The 17,075-nt window shown below is 38.9% G+C and overlaps 1 protein-coding gene across 1 annotated transcript in view; it reads left to right on the top strand.

The window, feature by feature from the left end:
- Positions 1-17,075, top strand: part of SLC26A9 (solute carrier family 26 member 9) — a 170,390-nt gene that overhangs the window by 49,625 nt on the left and 103,690 nt on the right. Inside the window, exon 2 of the mRNA XM_072424482.1 lies at positions 8,350-8,429. Coding sequence (XP_072280583.1) covers positions 8,427-8,429 — 3 coding nt within the window. The 5' untranslated portion in view covers positions 8,350-8,426. The remainder of the gene's footprint in view (positions 1-8,349; positions 8,430-17,075) is intronic.

Raw genomic sequence — 17,075 nt, 5'->3', positions numbered from 1 at the left:
TCGCTCTAATAACAACATAAGGATTTATTATAGGAAATTTGCCACCTAGGTAAAGAGACCCCAGTCATGTACCTGATTAGACCAAAATTGTTTTTTAGTTATAGTTGTTTATAACTAAGATATGTAAAAATGCATATCTCTCCAGTTCGACATAAACTAAAATATATATAATAAAAGATGTACCTGAAACTTGAGTTTAGAAAATATATATTCCGGACCAGCCACTTAAAAATTAAAAGGCAGAAATACAAACATATGAGAGAATCAGTAGAATATTTTTAGATCACTGATAAACTAAACCAACCATGAATAACAGTATGTGGGATAATTGAAGACATTTATAATAATACATTAAATCCATTACACTGGGGAAAAGTTTTTAACAAATTTTTTGTTGACTTCAATTTTTAAGCTTATTTACACTAAAATAGTTATGCTGATTCTGAAAGTGCAGTTTTTCTATCACGTCAGCTTTTTTTCTCTACTTCTTTTATTAATGCGATTACTGTACCGTGGATTTGTATAGGCTATTCATTTACACGCAAGACAGTGTGGTCAGAGGTTGTGCTCTGCTCTAAGTAGTGAATAAGCAAAATTTTTTTTTCTACATACACACGTATTTCCTTTCTTTCAGATCATGTCTGGCTCTGCTGTTTCTCGTTGTAAGTGCTAAACAACCCTGATTCATTTTGTTATATCTGTGGCAGTTTCACCATTCCCAGTCAAAGAGCAAACATCAGCACATTTGTAGAGCAAGCCTATATGGCATATTTCAAAGTTAAACTTGCTGATCAACATAAGTCTTGGGCCCCTCATAGGGTGTGCAAACAGTGTGTTGAGGGTTTACGGATGTGGACAAAGGGAAAACGTGATAAAATGCCATCTGGTATACCTATTGTTTGGCGAGAGCCAGATCATTTCAGTGACTGTTACTTTTGTATAGTGAAAACTTCAGGATATAACAAGAAAAATAAATGTAACATAAAGTATCCTAGTCTATCATCGGCTATACGCCAAGTGGCTCATTCAGATGACATCCAAGTGCCGGTTTCGTTACACTACCCTCGCTTGAGTAACATGATTATGGTGATGAACTAGGTGACAACAGTGATGAAGAGTTTGGAATTGAAGAGGACTGTGTTCATAAGGGGTGTGATCAGCATGAGTAGAGTGATTTGGCACATGATTTAGGACTATCAAAAAAGGCTTCAGAAATCCTAGCATCAAGACTGCGTGCAAAAAACTTAACTTTGCATTTCTGCAGTACTTTAAAACTGACAGTGGCTTTGTGTGTTGCCATACCATACCTGGCTAAATGGAGGAATTTGGAATTCAAATCTATAACTCAACTGAATAACAACTATTCATTGATAGCTCAAAGCAAAACTTAAAGTGTGTCCTCCTTCACAATGTAAATATATTTGGGTCAGTCCCAATTGGCCATTCAGTTTCTCTTTGTGAAGAATATGCAGACATAGAGAGTCATTGAGTCATTGAGTTGTTGTAATATCACCAACACAATTGGGTCATCTGTGTTGACCTTAAAATGGTATGCTACCTTCTTGGTCAGCAAAGCGGATACACCAAGTATCCCTGTTATCTGTGCTTGTGTGACACCAGAGCTTGTGAGAGGCATTGGGTGGAAAGGTATTGGCCTCCAAGATCTGCCCTAAAACCAGGTGATCCAAACATCCCACATAAGCCACATGTTGATAGAAAGAATATTATATTCCCACCTCTGTACATGAAACTGGGTCTGATGAAGCAGTTTGCTTTGCCAACTGAAGGAGACTGTTTCAAGTACCTCATTTTGGCATTTCCTGGCCTGTCATTTGAAAAAATAAAGGCCGGTGTGTTTGATGCTCCACAGATTCGGCAGTTCATCAAAGATGAACATTTCATCAGGACAATGTCAGAAGTTGAAAAGAATGCTTGGTTATCATTCAAAGCCATTGTAAAGGATTTTCCTGGAAACACACAAGCAATTATTTACACAGAAATTGTCCAGAAACTCTTGGAGAGATACAAAATGCTTGGTTGGAATATGTGCATCCGGCGGGATTGTCCTAACACTGAACACTCCAGCAAAAGCTATAAGTGTAAATTTTTACCTTAACCGCTTACCCAATTCATTTTTAAATGTTTTACGGTAAACAAAATGTCATAAAGTAACAATAAACCCTTTGTATGAACAAAAAAATTTAAATAAACAGTACATTCAAGTTATTATTTCATTTATTTTTCATTGTATGTAAAATTTAAATTTTTTTTTTGACAAAAATGGAGGGTACCCTGTACTGTACAAACTGGATGTGATAGCAAAAAATTGGGGTAATTTCCTGATTCACCAGGCAAAAATTAGTAAAAAACAAGTGTAAGATCTAACTTAACAAAAATGCGTTCCCCAGTGTTATTGATTAGAAATAATTCTAAGTCAAAAATAAAACAATTCAAAACATTGGTGTAAATAAAGATTGATAATAATATGCTGTGTTAACATTTGTTGTTGGTAAAATCGTCTATTCCGATTCCTGTATCACAAGAACTAGAGCCAATTCAATGAAACTGATGTAATTTCTAGATTCAGCAAACCTGAAATACACTAAATATATTGAAAAATCCTTGGCAAGTGAAAAACATTTTTTTTTTGTTGAGCTGTGTTATTATTGGCCCCTAATTATGTTAGATGAGCAATATCACATGTTTATCTTTCATACAAAGTGAATCTAGTTTGAATAGGTGGAGGAAGCATTTTGTCTAATAGATCTCTGATAGCTAAAAAAAACTATTTGGCATAACTGGATACGTCAATACACTCTTACTGTTGCACTACTTAAAGAAAAATAATTATTTGTTTTTCAAATTGAGTAGATGGAAGCTAATTTGGAGAAGGAATCACAGGTTTTTTTGAGGTCTGGGAATCAAATTTTGCTGTCTTGCCAACTGATAATAAGAAAAGCATAATTTCTACATTTGATCAAACTGCATGGTATGCTTACCATCTACTAGATAATGATCCCCCGTTACGTACTGAAGTTTTCTATACTTTCTCATTCTGTCTTCCCTTTATATGGTATTATATATAGAACCTGATCTCAAATGTTCTGACTATGTTATTACCTGCTCTATATAATTGTATTTTGTTATTCTTTGTTTGTACCCATTTTACCTCTGAAAATTTAATAGAGGCTTTTTTGTTTTACCCACATAGAAGGCATGGCAGGGGGAGGTAAGTAGTAGTAATACAGTCAAAATTGTATTATTAGGTAACAAAAAAAGATTGGCTGTGTTTATGTGTTTACATTGATTACATTGGCCTGAAAATCTTTTTAGGAAGTTTGGCACATAAATCTGATTGTATCATGACAGTATAGTGACTGGCTGTGAGTTCGTCCTGCAAAATGTTTGTATATGTATAAATCAATTTTTGATGAAAATTATCATACTTCTGCTTTAAGGGATCTTCCATATTAGGATGCCAATGTTTTTGTAATATTTTCATACCTTGTGATTGATAATTTCTGTCACTTTTTAGAGTTCTTTTGCATGCTTGTTTTAGGCAGCGGTTACAAACTAACCACGTTGCTTCAGATGGTCATATAGAGCATCATCACCTATTGGAAACACATAAAGTCCAAGCAATTACGTACCATTAATACATAAATATTGTCCTATGGGAATACCTTTAATTAGATGCTCTGGATGAGTACTTTAATAAAATAGTGTTGCTTGCCATGGGTTTTCAATAAAGAGATGTCTGCAAGATGCCTCCTTCTTCAATTTATATTGTAAGATCCAGAAATGAAATATATTGGTGATGATAAGCCACTGTAAATTGTAAATTCTAAAAGATTTTGGTGCGTTTTTGGGTGAGGATAAAAAGTAGGCAGAACATGATCAGACATCTTAATATTTTCCATGATGTTTTTAGAATTTATACCTTTTAAAAGGCTGTATCATTTATCGTAAAGAATTCGTCAGGATAGTTTTTGGTATCATGAAAACTAATTGTTAAATATCAAACTTTATTCTGAAGAATTTGATAATACATTTTTTTCACATTGTTGATGTTCATCACAGCAATATTGCCTCCCTTATTTGCCCGTTTTAGAGAATTGGTTGAGTTCTTTTGTAATTATTTTAGTGCATAGATTTGGGATTTGCTAGGGTTAGAGGGGTTTGAGCTAAAATTAGGATGTTTTATATATGATAAACCCGGGTTTACAAATAACTCCACAGTTTTATTTGTTCCCAAAGAAGGAAATTTAGTGGATTTACATTTATATTTGCCCTGTAGGTAAGAGACATAGATGAAGCATCACTGGATAAACAATTAGATTATTGCCATACATTTTGAAGATCTTTTAAAGTAAATAGTTCTTGTCTAGTTAAGTGTTTCTCAAAATAGTGTGCAATATCCTAAAAGGATCAAATTCAGTCTGTTCCTTATCACCCATTATGTGCAGAAGTAATTTCCCTGCAAATAGCATATTGTCCTCTGTAAAACTGAAATTATCTAACTGAAATTAATTAACTCCAAGTACAAAAGTCCTAGTTTGAGTATCGAAATCTCACTAGGTGATTTATGTGATGACAGATATTTATTTTAAGATTATTTGTAGCGTCATTTCCTAGTAAATCACAATAAATTTTTTTCTTGTTACATACTGATGTGTGTTGGTTCATAGTATCAGTTTAAGATATGAATGCTTTGAATGCTTGTGATTGTAACCATGCAGGCCGAGGTTTAGCCTGTAGAAAGTCGCAATAGTTACCCCAAGGCGGCTCTTCAGATCAGGCATCATAAGCGTTTAGACAGGCACCTATGTAGAGGAGCTGAACTCAGTTAACTCTTGCCTAACAGAAAAGAAATATGTCATTTTAAAATAAGCCTATTTCTTAGCGCATATAGATGCTTTAAACATTTGAAAAACATTTTTTTTAGGGCTAAGGGTAATATGTGTGCCATTAGAAAGAATGCTTTTTTAGGGGAATAGTGAGTTTAATGCAAGCTTGCCAGTGTGAAACTGCCGGGGCTGCGCATATTGCTTCAGTTGATGAATTCCGCGCGAGTAGTCCAGCGCCTCGGATTTGGTTGATAAATTGATTTTTGGGCTCCCATTTCGGATCCTGAATAGGGCATCCCCAGCACCACTCTGTGAGGCTGTGCACAGCTGAAGGGGATTTTAGAGACAATTAGCTCCTGACAGTGCAGCATTGCCATTGGCTGCTGGGACTTTAAAGCTTCTCTGCTCCCAGTCACCAGTGCCTGTTGTAGTGTTTGGCCGGGCTGATCTGTGCTAGAGATACATTTGTCTGAACCTGGTCACTTTGTGCAATGCTGTCCACAGAAGAAGCCAGAAAACTTCAGTGCTTAGGTGTGCCCCTGGACACCCACCTAGGCAGGCAGGTATTTCAGTTAAAATCTAATTGTATCTATTTAACTGTTGAGATTGTCTGGAATTCTTCTGTTTAGCATTGCCAGGCATTCATGGATAGTGGAGCTGCTATAAATTTTGTAGATATATCTCTGGCCCGCACTCTTGGAATTCCAGTTGTTAACTTACCTGAGCCTTTATGTGTGTTGGCTTAAGATGATACTCCTTTGCAGCAGGGAAAACCAACATCCAGAATTTCCGAGGTTTTGGTGGGTGCTGCCCACTCAGAAATATTAACATTTTTTCTGCTAGACATTCCTTCATCTCATGTAATTTTGGGGCTTCCATGGTTGCATAAGCATACCCTGTATTTGATTGGGAATCTGGGCAGATTGTAAGATGGGGGAATGCAGGTGTTAGAAACTGCCACTGTGTGTTGGTATTGCCAGTGAGAATGTTAAAGCAGATGCCTCATCTCTTAATGTCCCCAAAGTAAGATGTTCAGCTTCCATTACTGAATCTATCCACCCCAGTATTTGTGTGCCTGGGGTTCTGTCTACTAATCAGTTCTCACCTGACCTATCTGTGCTCTTAGCACCCCACCAGTTAGACTCTCCACCTGGCAAACCTTCAGGTCGCTTGTATGTGCCATTGCCCCTACGTCTGTAGATCCTTCAACAGTTTCATGAAATTAGGGCCACTGTACACCTGGGGTAAAATAAGACTTTGGCACTACTGGCACTCCATGTTTGGTGGCCCTCCCTAGCCAAGGATACTCAAGCCTATGTAAAAGCCTGCACAATATGTACTTGTAGTAAAACTCCTAACATACCTCCAGCTAAAACCCTCAAAACCACTGCCCACTACTGACGAACCCCAGTCTCTAGTTCTGCAAAGTTTAAAGCGGGCTTTCTGGCATCAGACAAGGGCTCAAAGTGGTAATACTGAAAAACTGTGGGTGTAGGGTTCGGAGGCCCCTCCTCAGCAGGGAGGTAATGTTAGGAGATGTTTATCTGCCTGGTGAAATCCATACTGTGTGCCTGTAACCCTGACTCTGCTTGTGTTTTGCCCTTGTGTACTTTGGTGAACAAATTATCTGTGTATGACCTCTGCTCTGTATTCTGGACTTTTCTCTGTTAGAATTTAGGTACTGCTTTATCTGTGGGCACCTGGTCCTTTGCCAGCCCTTCCCCTGACACCATCCCATGCGCGCCAAGTCCTGGGGCAACTGTTTCCTGGGAAACGCATCCAGTTTCCAGCAACTGAGCAGGGGCTTGCTTTAGGGGAAGAATGTGGCGTTAGATTGAGGGACTGGTGTCTGGTGAGAACTGGTTGGGACCAGGACCTTACAGTTAGTAGATTTTTTGGGAAATGGGTATTGTAACAACAACTTAAGCTTACATACTTATGGACTGAAATACCTACTCTGTGATCTGTTTTATCTGTTGGAAAGCTTTGTTCTTTTATGTTCTAATATGACCTCTACATATATATATATACTTGAAATACTTACCAATTGCCTATTTATTTGTATTTAAATATTATTATATTTATATTATTTATATTTTCCTGTTCTTTCTCTTCATGCCATTCCCCCCATTTTTCTTGTTATCTTTTTATTGTTATTTCTCAAATTCCCCTTCCCCCTCCCATGTTATCCTTAACTTTTACAATAAAAAAATACAATTTCTTGTAAGTATATACTGTAGCAATTTTAAAACAAATTAATTTCTGTCCTAAGTGGTTACTTCTAGCAACTTCAATCCCTTAGTGATGGGGGAAGCTTAAATAAAGTACTTCCACATCAATTATTACCGAATATGTATCCTTTGGAATTGACATATCTTCGATTATCCTTACAAAATTTAATGTGCCCTTTAAATAGGAAGGCAGGGCATATTCATGTGCTGTTAAACAATTATTATATGATTGTCTGGCCCTTTCAGATACACAACCAATCCCAGATACAGTGTGTCTTTCTGGTGGATTCTTCTTCAGGAACTTTGGGTAAACTATAAAATATTGGACGTTTTGGAAATTGAACATTCAGAAACTCAAACACATCTTTGCTCATTTCATAATACTCAGCATATAACAAATTTACTTGACTTAATGGAATGATGTCATACAATTCTTTAGTCACCAATATTTTAGACACAGTTTTATGCATTGTACAGTATTCATCACCACTACATTACCCCTTTTGTGGATTTTATAGTTATTTGATTGTTTCATTCTAATTCCCTAACCACCTTGCTTTGTACCATTTATTGATTTTGAGGAGAGGTTTGATTTAATTCCATTTGTTAGATTTCAATAGTAGTGTCCCAAATAAATGCCCAAATATTAGTGTTTTATTGTAGATCTAGAAATATTTTAGATATTTACTGGCCAATAAATTGGTTCCAACTATCTTTTTGAATCATTATTCCATCAGTACCAAAGTCAAGTAGTATCAAAGTCAAGTTGAGTAGATTCTCCATTTTCACTCAATAATTGACAAAAAATAAATACAAACCACAGGTAAACAATTCTGAGAAAAAAGGGCACCCATATCACCAAAGGCACCAAACATGCATATGTTCACAAAAAAAAAAGGTTAAACACACAGCAGTTCCCTTTAGTGGCACACTCTGATACTTGAAAACCTTGTCTGATACTAACATTAATGCATATGCTTCTGAAAGCTTGTTGGGGGAGAGCAGCATAATATTACTATGTGCCACAAACCCCTAGTATACTGCTTACCTGAACTCTGAACCTCCCAAAATTTGGTCCATCCATATTCAGGGCCCAAAGCACTTCTATTTAAACATCAGGCAAGGTCATGTAGGACCTTGATTACATGCCCAAATCTTAAAATGGAAATAACATCAACATCATCACCACCATCATTCTCAACTAACATCACTGATGAATTGACCTTCCTCATCTTCCTGCACCTAATCTGCATTTATCTCTCTTTCAACAGGTACGTTGTGGATTCTGGCTGACAAATCCAACCTGTTTATCCATTTGTGTTCCACTGCAATTTTCATCTGATTGTGTATGGTACGTTGTGCATTCTGGATGCCTTATCCACCCTGTTTATCCATTTGTGTTACACTACAATTTTCATCTGATATCCACCCTGTTTATCCATTTGTGTTACACTACAATTTTCATCTGATTGTGTATGGTACGTTGTGCATTTTAGATGAACTTATTGCCCAAATTTGAATCTGCCCATAGAATTATCTGTTCATTATCCCTTTTTTCCAGTTGAGTGTTCATTTATATTTATTGCCCTGCTAACCCCCCCAACAACCAGGTTCAGCTGATACCCCAAATTCCTTGTTACTCTCATCAGTCCACCCATATTCAGGGCCAAAAGCACTTCTATATAAGCATCAGGCAAGGTCACGTAGGACCCTGATCACGTGCCCAAAACCCAAATGTGCCATTTTTTAAGTACTTTGTGAATTACCCAGAGAAATGAACAAGGAATTGGAACAGGATTGGACACACCATTACACTCTGAAATTTCCATCTCATGCCTTTGGTCTAAATCATCATTAAATATCCACCTGGACTCCAACACAACTGCTGCTGCCATACTGAACTGCCTTTTCACCAAGCCATTCCTCTGACTGATTCTTCCTATCCCACTCCTGGAAATCAAGCTGACAAGCCTCACTGTAATCCATATTACAAGAGCCACTCACGTGGACTTCAGTTTGCCAAATTGTATAATGTACTCTATTGATTCACAATTATCTGCTACTATGTATCATTCACCCTGTACTCTCTTTGCTGGCTCTATTCCCTCTCCTCCTCCCCAGTCTGGTAACTACTTTTCTGAATGCCCCTTCACTCTTCTGCTTTTCTCTGTCAGTACTTCTGCATCTTTACTCCCTATTGCTACTAGCTGGTGGCATCTCACCTAACCCTGCCCCCCCCCTCCACAGCCTCTCTCTTCCCTACCTGACTCATCCCCCCCACAGGCTCTCTCTTCCCTACCCTTTCACCAAGATACACCTAACCTAATTCCCATTCATGCTACCCATAAGTTCTTACCTCCTTTCTCTGGCGGTCTATGAAATGCTAGCTCTGGCTGCAAAAAATTACCCTCTATCCACAACTTTCTCCTCTCCAAATCTCTAAACTTCATGACTCCCAATGAAACTTGGCTTTCCTCCTGTCACAGTGCCCCAGGGTAGGATGGTGGACCCTCCCTGTCACCAGCCCAGTTGACAGAGATGTACACACACAAGGCGCAAGGTGTAAGCAGCTGCCCAGGCTTCACCAGAGCCTCTAGAGGTGTGGATGTTATACTGCGGGTAACTGCCAGGTTGCAGCCCCAGTGCATGCAGAGGCAGGTGACTGCTGGCAGATAGGAATAAGGCGAAGTGCAGGAACGTGAGACAGAAGCATGGTCAAACAACCAGAGGTCAGGGGGGGCAGCAAACAGGAATAGTCAGGGGTCAAAGCCAAAGTAGGTACGCAGGAGAATCAGCAACTGGAGACGCAGACACAAACAGCAGGAACCTGGGATTACGAGGGAACTCCTTGTCCAGACAACTTCCTGTTGCCAATCACTTTCTTATAAAGGGAAGGTCATGTGATGGATGGGAGTCATGTGATCTGCAGAATCCTAACCCACTAGCAGAGGGGGTGCTGGTGAAGAGCCATTCTCAAGTGGTCTTCACATGCCTGCCAGCCGGTGGAGTGACCAGCAAGTGAGCATGGACTGGGATCCCGAAGGAGTTGGTACTGGCAGCAGGAGAGTGCAAGGTGGGTAAACCTGAAGGAGTCTCTGAAGGGGATCTGTGACACCTCTGCCTCTGCTGCTGCACTCTCCTATAGAGGCCTGCACTTCACACATACCCCCAGACCCGGCAACAGAGTAGGCGGTGGTGTTTGTCTCATTCGCTCCCCTAACTGTACATACAGAGTCCTTTCTACCCTGCCCTCTCTCATTTTCACCTCCTTTCCGTCCATTCCGTCTGTCTTTTTCGCCCCCCCTGCCTCTCATTGTTGTTGTTGTATAATCGTTTCACAATTTTTGGATAACTTTACCTGGAATTCTGGCAGAAACAATGACCATGTCATGAAGCAAAGGACAGAGTTGTCCTTTTTCCCGATTGATCTTTTCAGATCTTTTTCTAATTATCCCAGTTTGACATGGTTTCAAGACAAACTATCAACTTAAATGAATCTAAAGTCTTCTACCTTTACAAATAAACCAAGTTGCAGTAGGTCTTATCCCTTAATATGGTCTAAAAGTAAGATAGCCTACTAGGGCGTTAATATTACCAAAACCCCGTATAATCTATATGGAAGTACAACTTTGCAAATAGACCCATTAAAAACTTTCTTATTTGGGAATGGTTAGCCTGGTCAAGATGGTAGTTTTACTCTGAATCCCTTACACCTTACAAACTTTACCTCTTGTGTTAAAGATACTTACAGGCAATGTACAAATTCTTTAGAGGCTTTATATGGGGACAAGAAGGACTAGGATTGAGCATGTAAATACAGCAATCATGGAGATTTAAACTGTGCGTTCATTGAAATATACGACCTGGCAACTATTGCAGTTATCTGAGGGACTGGTTTCTTTTATTATTAATATACAGTATTTATAAAGCGCCAACATATTAAACAAGGCTTTACAAAGTCCATAGTAATGTCACTAGGTGTCCCTCATAGGGGTTCACAATCTAATGTCCCTACCATGGTCATATGTCTTTATTACAGTCTAAGGTCAATTTTGTAGGGAAGCCAATTAACCTAACTGTATGTTAACCAGAGTACACAGAGGAAACCCACACAAACACAGGGAGAACCTGCAGATTGTGCCCTGGCCAAGATTCAAACCTGGGACCTAGCGCTGAAAATGCCGGAGTGCTAACCTCTGAGCCACCATTCTGCCCAAAGATTCCTTCCTACTAAAATCTTGTACTAAGACCAATATTTGGTTCCAGACTTACGACTTAGAGAGGAAGAAAAACCCAAAAACCACCCAAAGAAAAAACATCACACTTACCTTCAATCCTGCAGAGCAGTCAATCAGTCCGGTGGTTTTCTCCATCGGATCCTGTGTTGTTCTGGCATCCGTCTTTGGTACGGCACTCCAGACCTTACCATCTTCTTTTTTTCTTCCGGGTTCTTCTTCCTACATCATCCGACACAGGCGCGAGATTGGGTGATGTAAACGGGGAAAAAATTGCCGATCTCACGCATGCGCAGTGAGATGGGCAATTCTTTCCCCATCTACATCACCCAATTTTATGTAAATTGAAAATTCTGAGTTTAGGTACACTTTAAGTACATTTTTCATTCCCACAAAGACCTCATGTCAGAGGAGGTGTCCTCAAATCCACTGTCACATGCCTACTGTACTCCTACTGAAAATGTAGCACAAACTATGCAGCCAACACCTCTTAAAAGTTGACTCATCACCATTTCTGCCATTTTGGGATAACTTAGACTTGCTGCACCTTTCCAATCCCTCTGTGGGAGAAACCTGGCTGAAGTTCAGATCTCTCAATTTCAAGTTTTTAACAGATACTTCTGCTAAACGTCCCCTTTGCAGACCTGCAGACTATGGGTCCCTTTGGACTATGTGGGACTACAAACTGGTTTGTAGAAATACACAAACTTTACCTGTATAGTGTTTTCCTGCTAGGTCCCCCTATGACACACTGCACATGGTCCTTCTCTCTGAAACGTACAAAGAGATAACTCTCAAAATATAACATGGAGTTTATACTTCTTCATACAGAATCTTCAAAATATGTTCTAGTGACTCTTCTTGTTGCCCTAAATGTGAAAAGGAAGAGGCTGATCTTCATTACATGTTCTGGGACTGTCCCCATATTAAAATGTTTTGGGGAGTGTTCACCAATCATGCAACCACTCAACCGTTTGTTATCATGTGTTCTCCCAAATGGGCAATAGTGGATGCAATAAACCTGCAAGGAGGAGCTACTAGAAGTCAACGTTTTCTTTCTATTATTTCATTGGTTAGTAAAAAAATTCATCTGCAAAAATGGGATGGCCCCCTGATCCACCTATTTCGGGTATTTTTAAATCCAAACTTATGTATGTATTCCAATTGGTTGAAACTGAGCTAACAAATGAGATTTGGGAATGATTTATAGATATATTACTTAACACTGTAAAATGAGGATAACATGATCTTTTTTAACTAATTTTGAACTTGTTTTCCAATATACACTGAAAATGCTTTCTAATGACGCTCCTGGCATCTTTGATTCTGTATTATTAAAAATAATACACAGACATTCATAAAAAATGACATTCAGATTTACATTTTAGTCATCAAATCATTCAAAGTGTGGTAGTAGTTTGTGGTCAACAATGTCATTGTCAGATAGTTTGGTCTACTTTGTAATTTTGTTTTCATAAATCTAAAATAGCTTTTAAAAAGCTTGTTACTATTGCCACTATTGTGAACCATTTAACATTATGGTTGATAGCTTCTGGTTTTAATAAAATTGCATTCACTTTCAAGAACAAACCCCTTTTCAGGGAACTTCTTTATAGTACTTTTTCCATTTTCTTCTTCTTTCTCATTTAATCTTCACTAGTTAGCTCTTGTTCTACATATTCGACTAAATGTTGAAAAATCTTTCACTTGAATATCCAAATTAAGAATGCTAGCACGTTCTGCATTTTATTTTAATTTTTGCTATTAACATGTTTGTCTTTCTAAAATCCTCCCAAAATATTCACAAAATGTTTTAGGCATTTTTTCCATATGCCTTGCAAACATTTTTCTGTCTCTCTCCCCCAAGTTGATTAAATGTTCTTTGTACAGTGTAAAATGTTGTATGATTTCCAAAAGTCATAAAGGATTCATTTTTTTCTGTTCTTATTCTGCCTAGTTATTATGGCTTTAAATCGGCCAGCAGCAACTCTTCATAGGAATCCATTTCTCTGGTTATTTCCTGTTCCAAATCATGTGACTCCCTGAGAGCTGCCCCTTTAACTCAGAGTAACATTCCCCAGACATGCTCCACCTGGTGGCAGAAATGTAAACACCACCTGAACTGCTTCTTCTCCAGCACTTCTGGTGGTGGGTTTGGTTACTTTCTTTGTCATATAATCTTTGTTCAGCACATGATCACCCCTATTTTAGGAACTGATTGGCAACATGATGTTGCCTGACAAGGAGTCCATCCAGGCTCTGTTTCCAGGTTCCAGTTCTAGTCTCTTGATATTGACACCTTGGGATACCTACACTGGCTCACATCTTACTACTCTCTTGATTGCTGCCTGCTCTGATCTTGGCTTTTCTGACTACTTTCGATTTGAAACGGAGGCCAGTATAGAAAATTGCAAAGAGTGGCAGCCAATGGGGAGTGGTGGGATGGATGAATATGTCTGGCTGCAGCATTCATGACAAATTTTAGAATAGAGAGTATGGTCAGTGAAAAACTAGGGAGGAAGATCTTACTGTTATCCAGACAAGAGATGGGAGCAGCATATGCAAAGAGTTTGGTGGTCTCTGGGGTAGGAGATAATTTTGGATGTTGTGCAGGTGAAATTGGCAGGATGTGGATATGTTCTGAAGGTACAGGGTAGAATAAAAGGTGACACCAAGACAATGTGCCTGAGGGGGAGGTCGAATAACTATGTTATTACCAGCTAGATGTCAGAGGAGGATTTTGAAGGTAAAGGTGGGAAGATGATGAGTTCTGTTATATCCAGGTTGAGTTTCAGAAACCAATCATCCATTATAATAAACCTTATGCAGGACTGAGGGTGGAAAGTCAGGGGTGGCCAGATAGATTTATGTTTATTCATCTGTACACTGATAGTACTGATAGGTACGCTAAAGGAGCAAAGAGTTTACTAAGGGAGGAGGAGTACAAAAAGAAGAGAACTGCTTGAATGTCTGACCCTTGTGGAACACCAACAGGGTGGAGAGTGGGAGAGGAGCAATTGCCACTAAAAGAAACATGAAAGAACCAGTTAAACAAAAAGAAGGTGGGAAAGAGAAAGGCAAAGTAAGGGGACCTGGGTTCAGTGAGATGTCACCAGAAAGTAGCAAAAGAGTCAAAAGAGCACAATATACAATAAAATGGCAAAGTGAGGGAATGATGTTTCATGAATTTGGAGGAGCAGCAGGGAAAACAAAAGTCCATGTGAACAGCAATTGTAGTAGGTGTAGTAGCGAGACTTCTAAACCAACTTGGAGGTGTAGAACTGTATAAATAAAATTCAGGAAGACAGCATAGATGAAAATGGCAATTCAGAAAAGTGTCACTAGAATTCCCAGTCTGTGTCAAAGTAAACCCAAACATTTGTCTCAGAATTTTGTCCCAAAGCATAAAAAATCAAACAATACCAAAGTTCATTAATTGAATTTGGTGTCTACAGCCAGCTGGATCAGCTAAACCATACACTATACCAGTCTTTGGCAGGTATACTTTATGGAAACTATGTGCCTGATTTATTAAAGGTCTTCAAGGCTGGAGAGAATACACTTCCATCAGTGAAGCTGGATGATCCACCAACCCTGGAATGGACCTTGTTCAGACCTATAGGGTGATTGATCTACAATGAGATATCTTGTGGATACTGGAATATAACAAAGGTCCCAATGTGTGACTTTAGGCATAAGGAAGTGGCCTATACCTACCACTTGTCCAACTACATACCTTCGTATACGTTTATGCTGCAATTAAATGGGATTGCCTTTTTCTGAAACTGTTCCCAGCATGTGTTCCACTGCTTATTGTTTTTTTTTTCACTCCTTCTCTACAAATGAGAAGACCTCTTGGAATGATTGTTTGATACTGAGTCAGGTTCCCTGTATGAGGGGCCTAGCGAGTCAGTATCTTACTTGCCTTTTACTTTTTTTCCTTTTCTTTCTTATTTGTTCTTGTCCTTTGGGTGTTTCCCCCTTTCTCTGTCTTACCTTTTAGTCCTCTCCCCTCCCGTCGCCCGCCTTGAGTAGTATTCTAATTTGCCATAAAACTCAGCTTGACAAGTACCATTCTATAGGATGACTAGTCTAAAATTCTGCACTTATAATGTGAGAGGTTTTATTGTCCTTAATAAACAGTCGCAAGTACTTTATGCTTTGCATAAACAAAAGGTGGGTATTTTCTTACAAGAGACCCACTACCATTCTGGTCATATTCCTCAGACCCACAACAGATATTTCCTGCATTGGTTTGACAGAACTAACCTGACATCTAAATCTAAAGGTGTATCTATTGGCATTCATAAGTCTGTTACATACACTGTACTGGATCAACAATCTGACCCAATGGGCAGATTTTTAGTTCTGAAAATTGGGCTTTATGGCAAGACATACACCCTAGCCAATTTGTACCTTCCTAACCAAGACCAGATTCAATATGGAATCCATGTAATACACAAGTTAATGAGTTTTAGAGAAGGTCAGAATATTATTGGGGGTGTTTTCAGTTTTGTGAGAAAACCTTCCCTGGACTCTAAGTCAGGAGATTGCTCTTATTCTAGGTCCAGATTCACACGCTTTAAGCGAGTTCAGACCCAATTATCCCTAGTGGATGTGTGGAAAGTTACCCATATGAATGATAAAGATTATTCCTTTTTCTCTCCAGCACATATTACATACCATCGCTTGGATATGTTCTTAGTATCCCAACATATCCTAGTGACCCCACATGAAGCCTCCATAGGAAATTTCCTCTAGTCGGACCATGCAGCGGTCTTTCTATCTGTAGGGGTCACGGATGTACTAAAAGCTTCCTTCACATGGAAACTAAATGATAATCTGCTCTTTGACCCAGAGTGTGCACATGAGCTCCCCAACATTATCAAACATTTTCTGTTAGACCATGCTTTAGATGACACACCCCTACCTTTTCATTGGGAGGACCCCCAAATGCGTGCTGCGCAGCTGTCTGATGAAACATGCAGCTAGGCTTCAAAAACACAAATAGTATGGGACGATCTGTTGAAGCCAAATTCTCATTAGGGGTGATATCCCCTCCATGCAGGACTTAAGGGTGCCTGGCAACCAGGGAGGATTTACCTGGTTAGCGTATTTCCAACTGCAAGATTTTCTCCAATCTCTGCGCTCATTGACTAGTATTTCTAGACTCCTTACTACTTTTGAATCTCATATTTTTAAAAATGATAGAGTAACTCATGGCATAGCTTCCATCTATGATATCCTCATAATGGAACTCCAGACAACCACTCCCCATTTTTTTAAATACTGGCAACATGAATTAGGATGTAGGTTGGACCCTGATGAGATGGAAAAATCTTGTATGTGTGTACATAAGCTATCTAGATCAGCTAAGACCGAAAAAGGAGTTACAAAATCTTCAGCAGGTGGTACAAGTGTCCAGTGGCCATCCATAGATTTAATTATAACATTTCTGGAGATGTGGACAAGACCCTAACTCTATGTTGCATATTTGGAGCTCTTGCCCGCCTATATATCCTACATTGTGGAATAAGATATTTGCAGTCTTCAATAAGATTGTGGATGAGGACCTATCCCATTCATTACTTTGCTCGCTATTCTTCCTGGCTCTAATAAAGCTATAAAAAGAGGTCTTCTTCGCCACTTTGTAGTGGCAGGCCAAAGTGTTATAGCTCGTCATTGGGGTTCTTCTGAAGCCAATGGTGGAATGGATTACAGAAATTAACAGTATAGCGAGCTTTGAATATCAAATACTCCAC

Source organism: Pyxicephalus adspersus, chromosome 1 (genome assembly GCF_032062135.1).
Source record: "Pyxicephalus adspersus chromosome 1, UCB_Pads_2.0, whole genome shotgun sequence".
Classification (NCBI taxonomy): Eukaryota; Metazoa; Chordata; class Amphibia; order Anura; family Pyxicephalidae; genus Pyxicephalus; species Pyxicephalus adspersus.
This window is presented reverse-complemented; position numbering and strand designations above follow the sequence as displayed.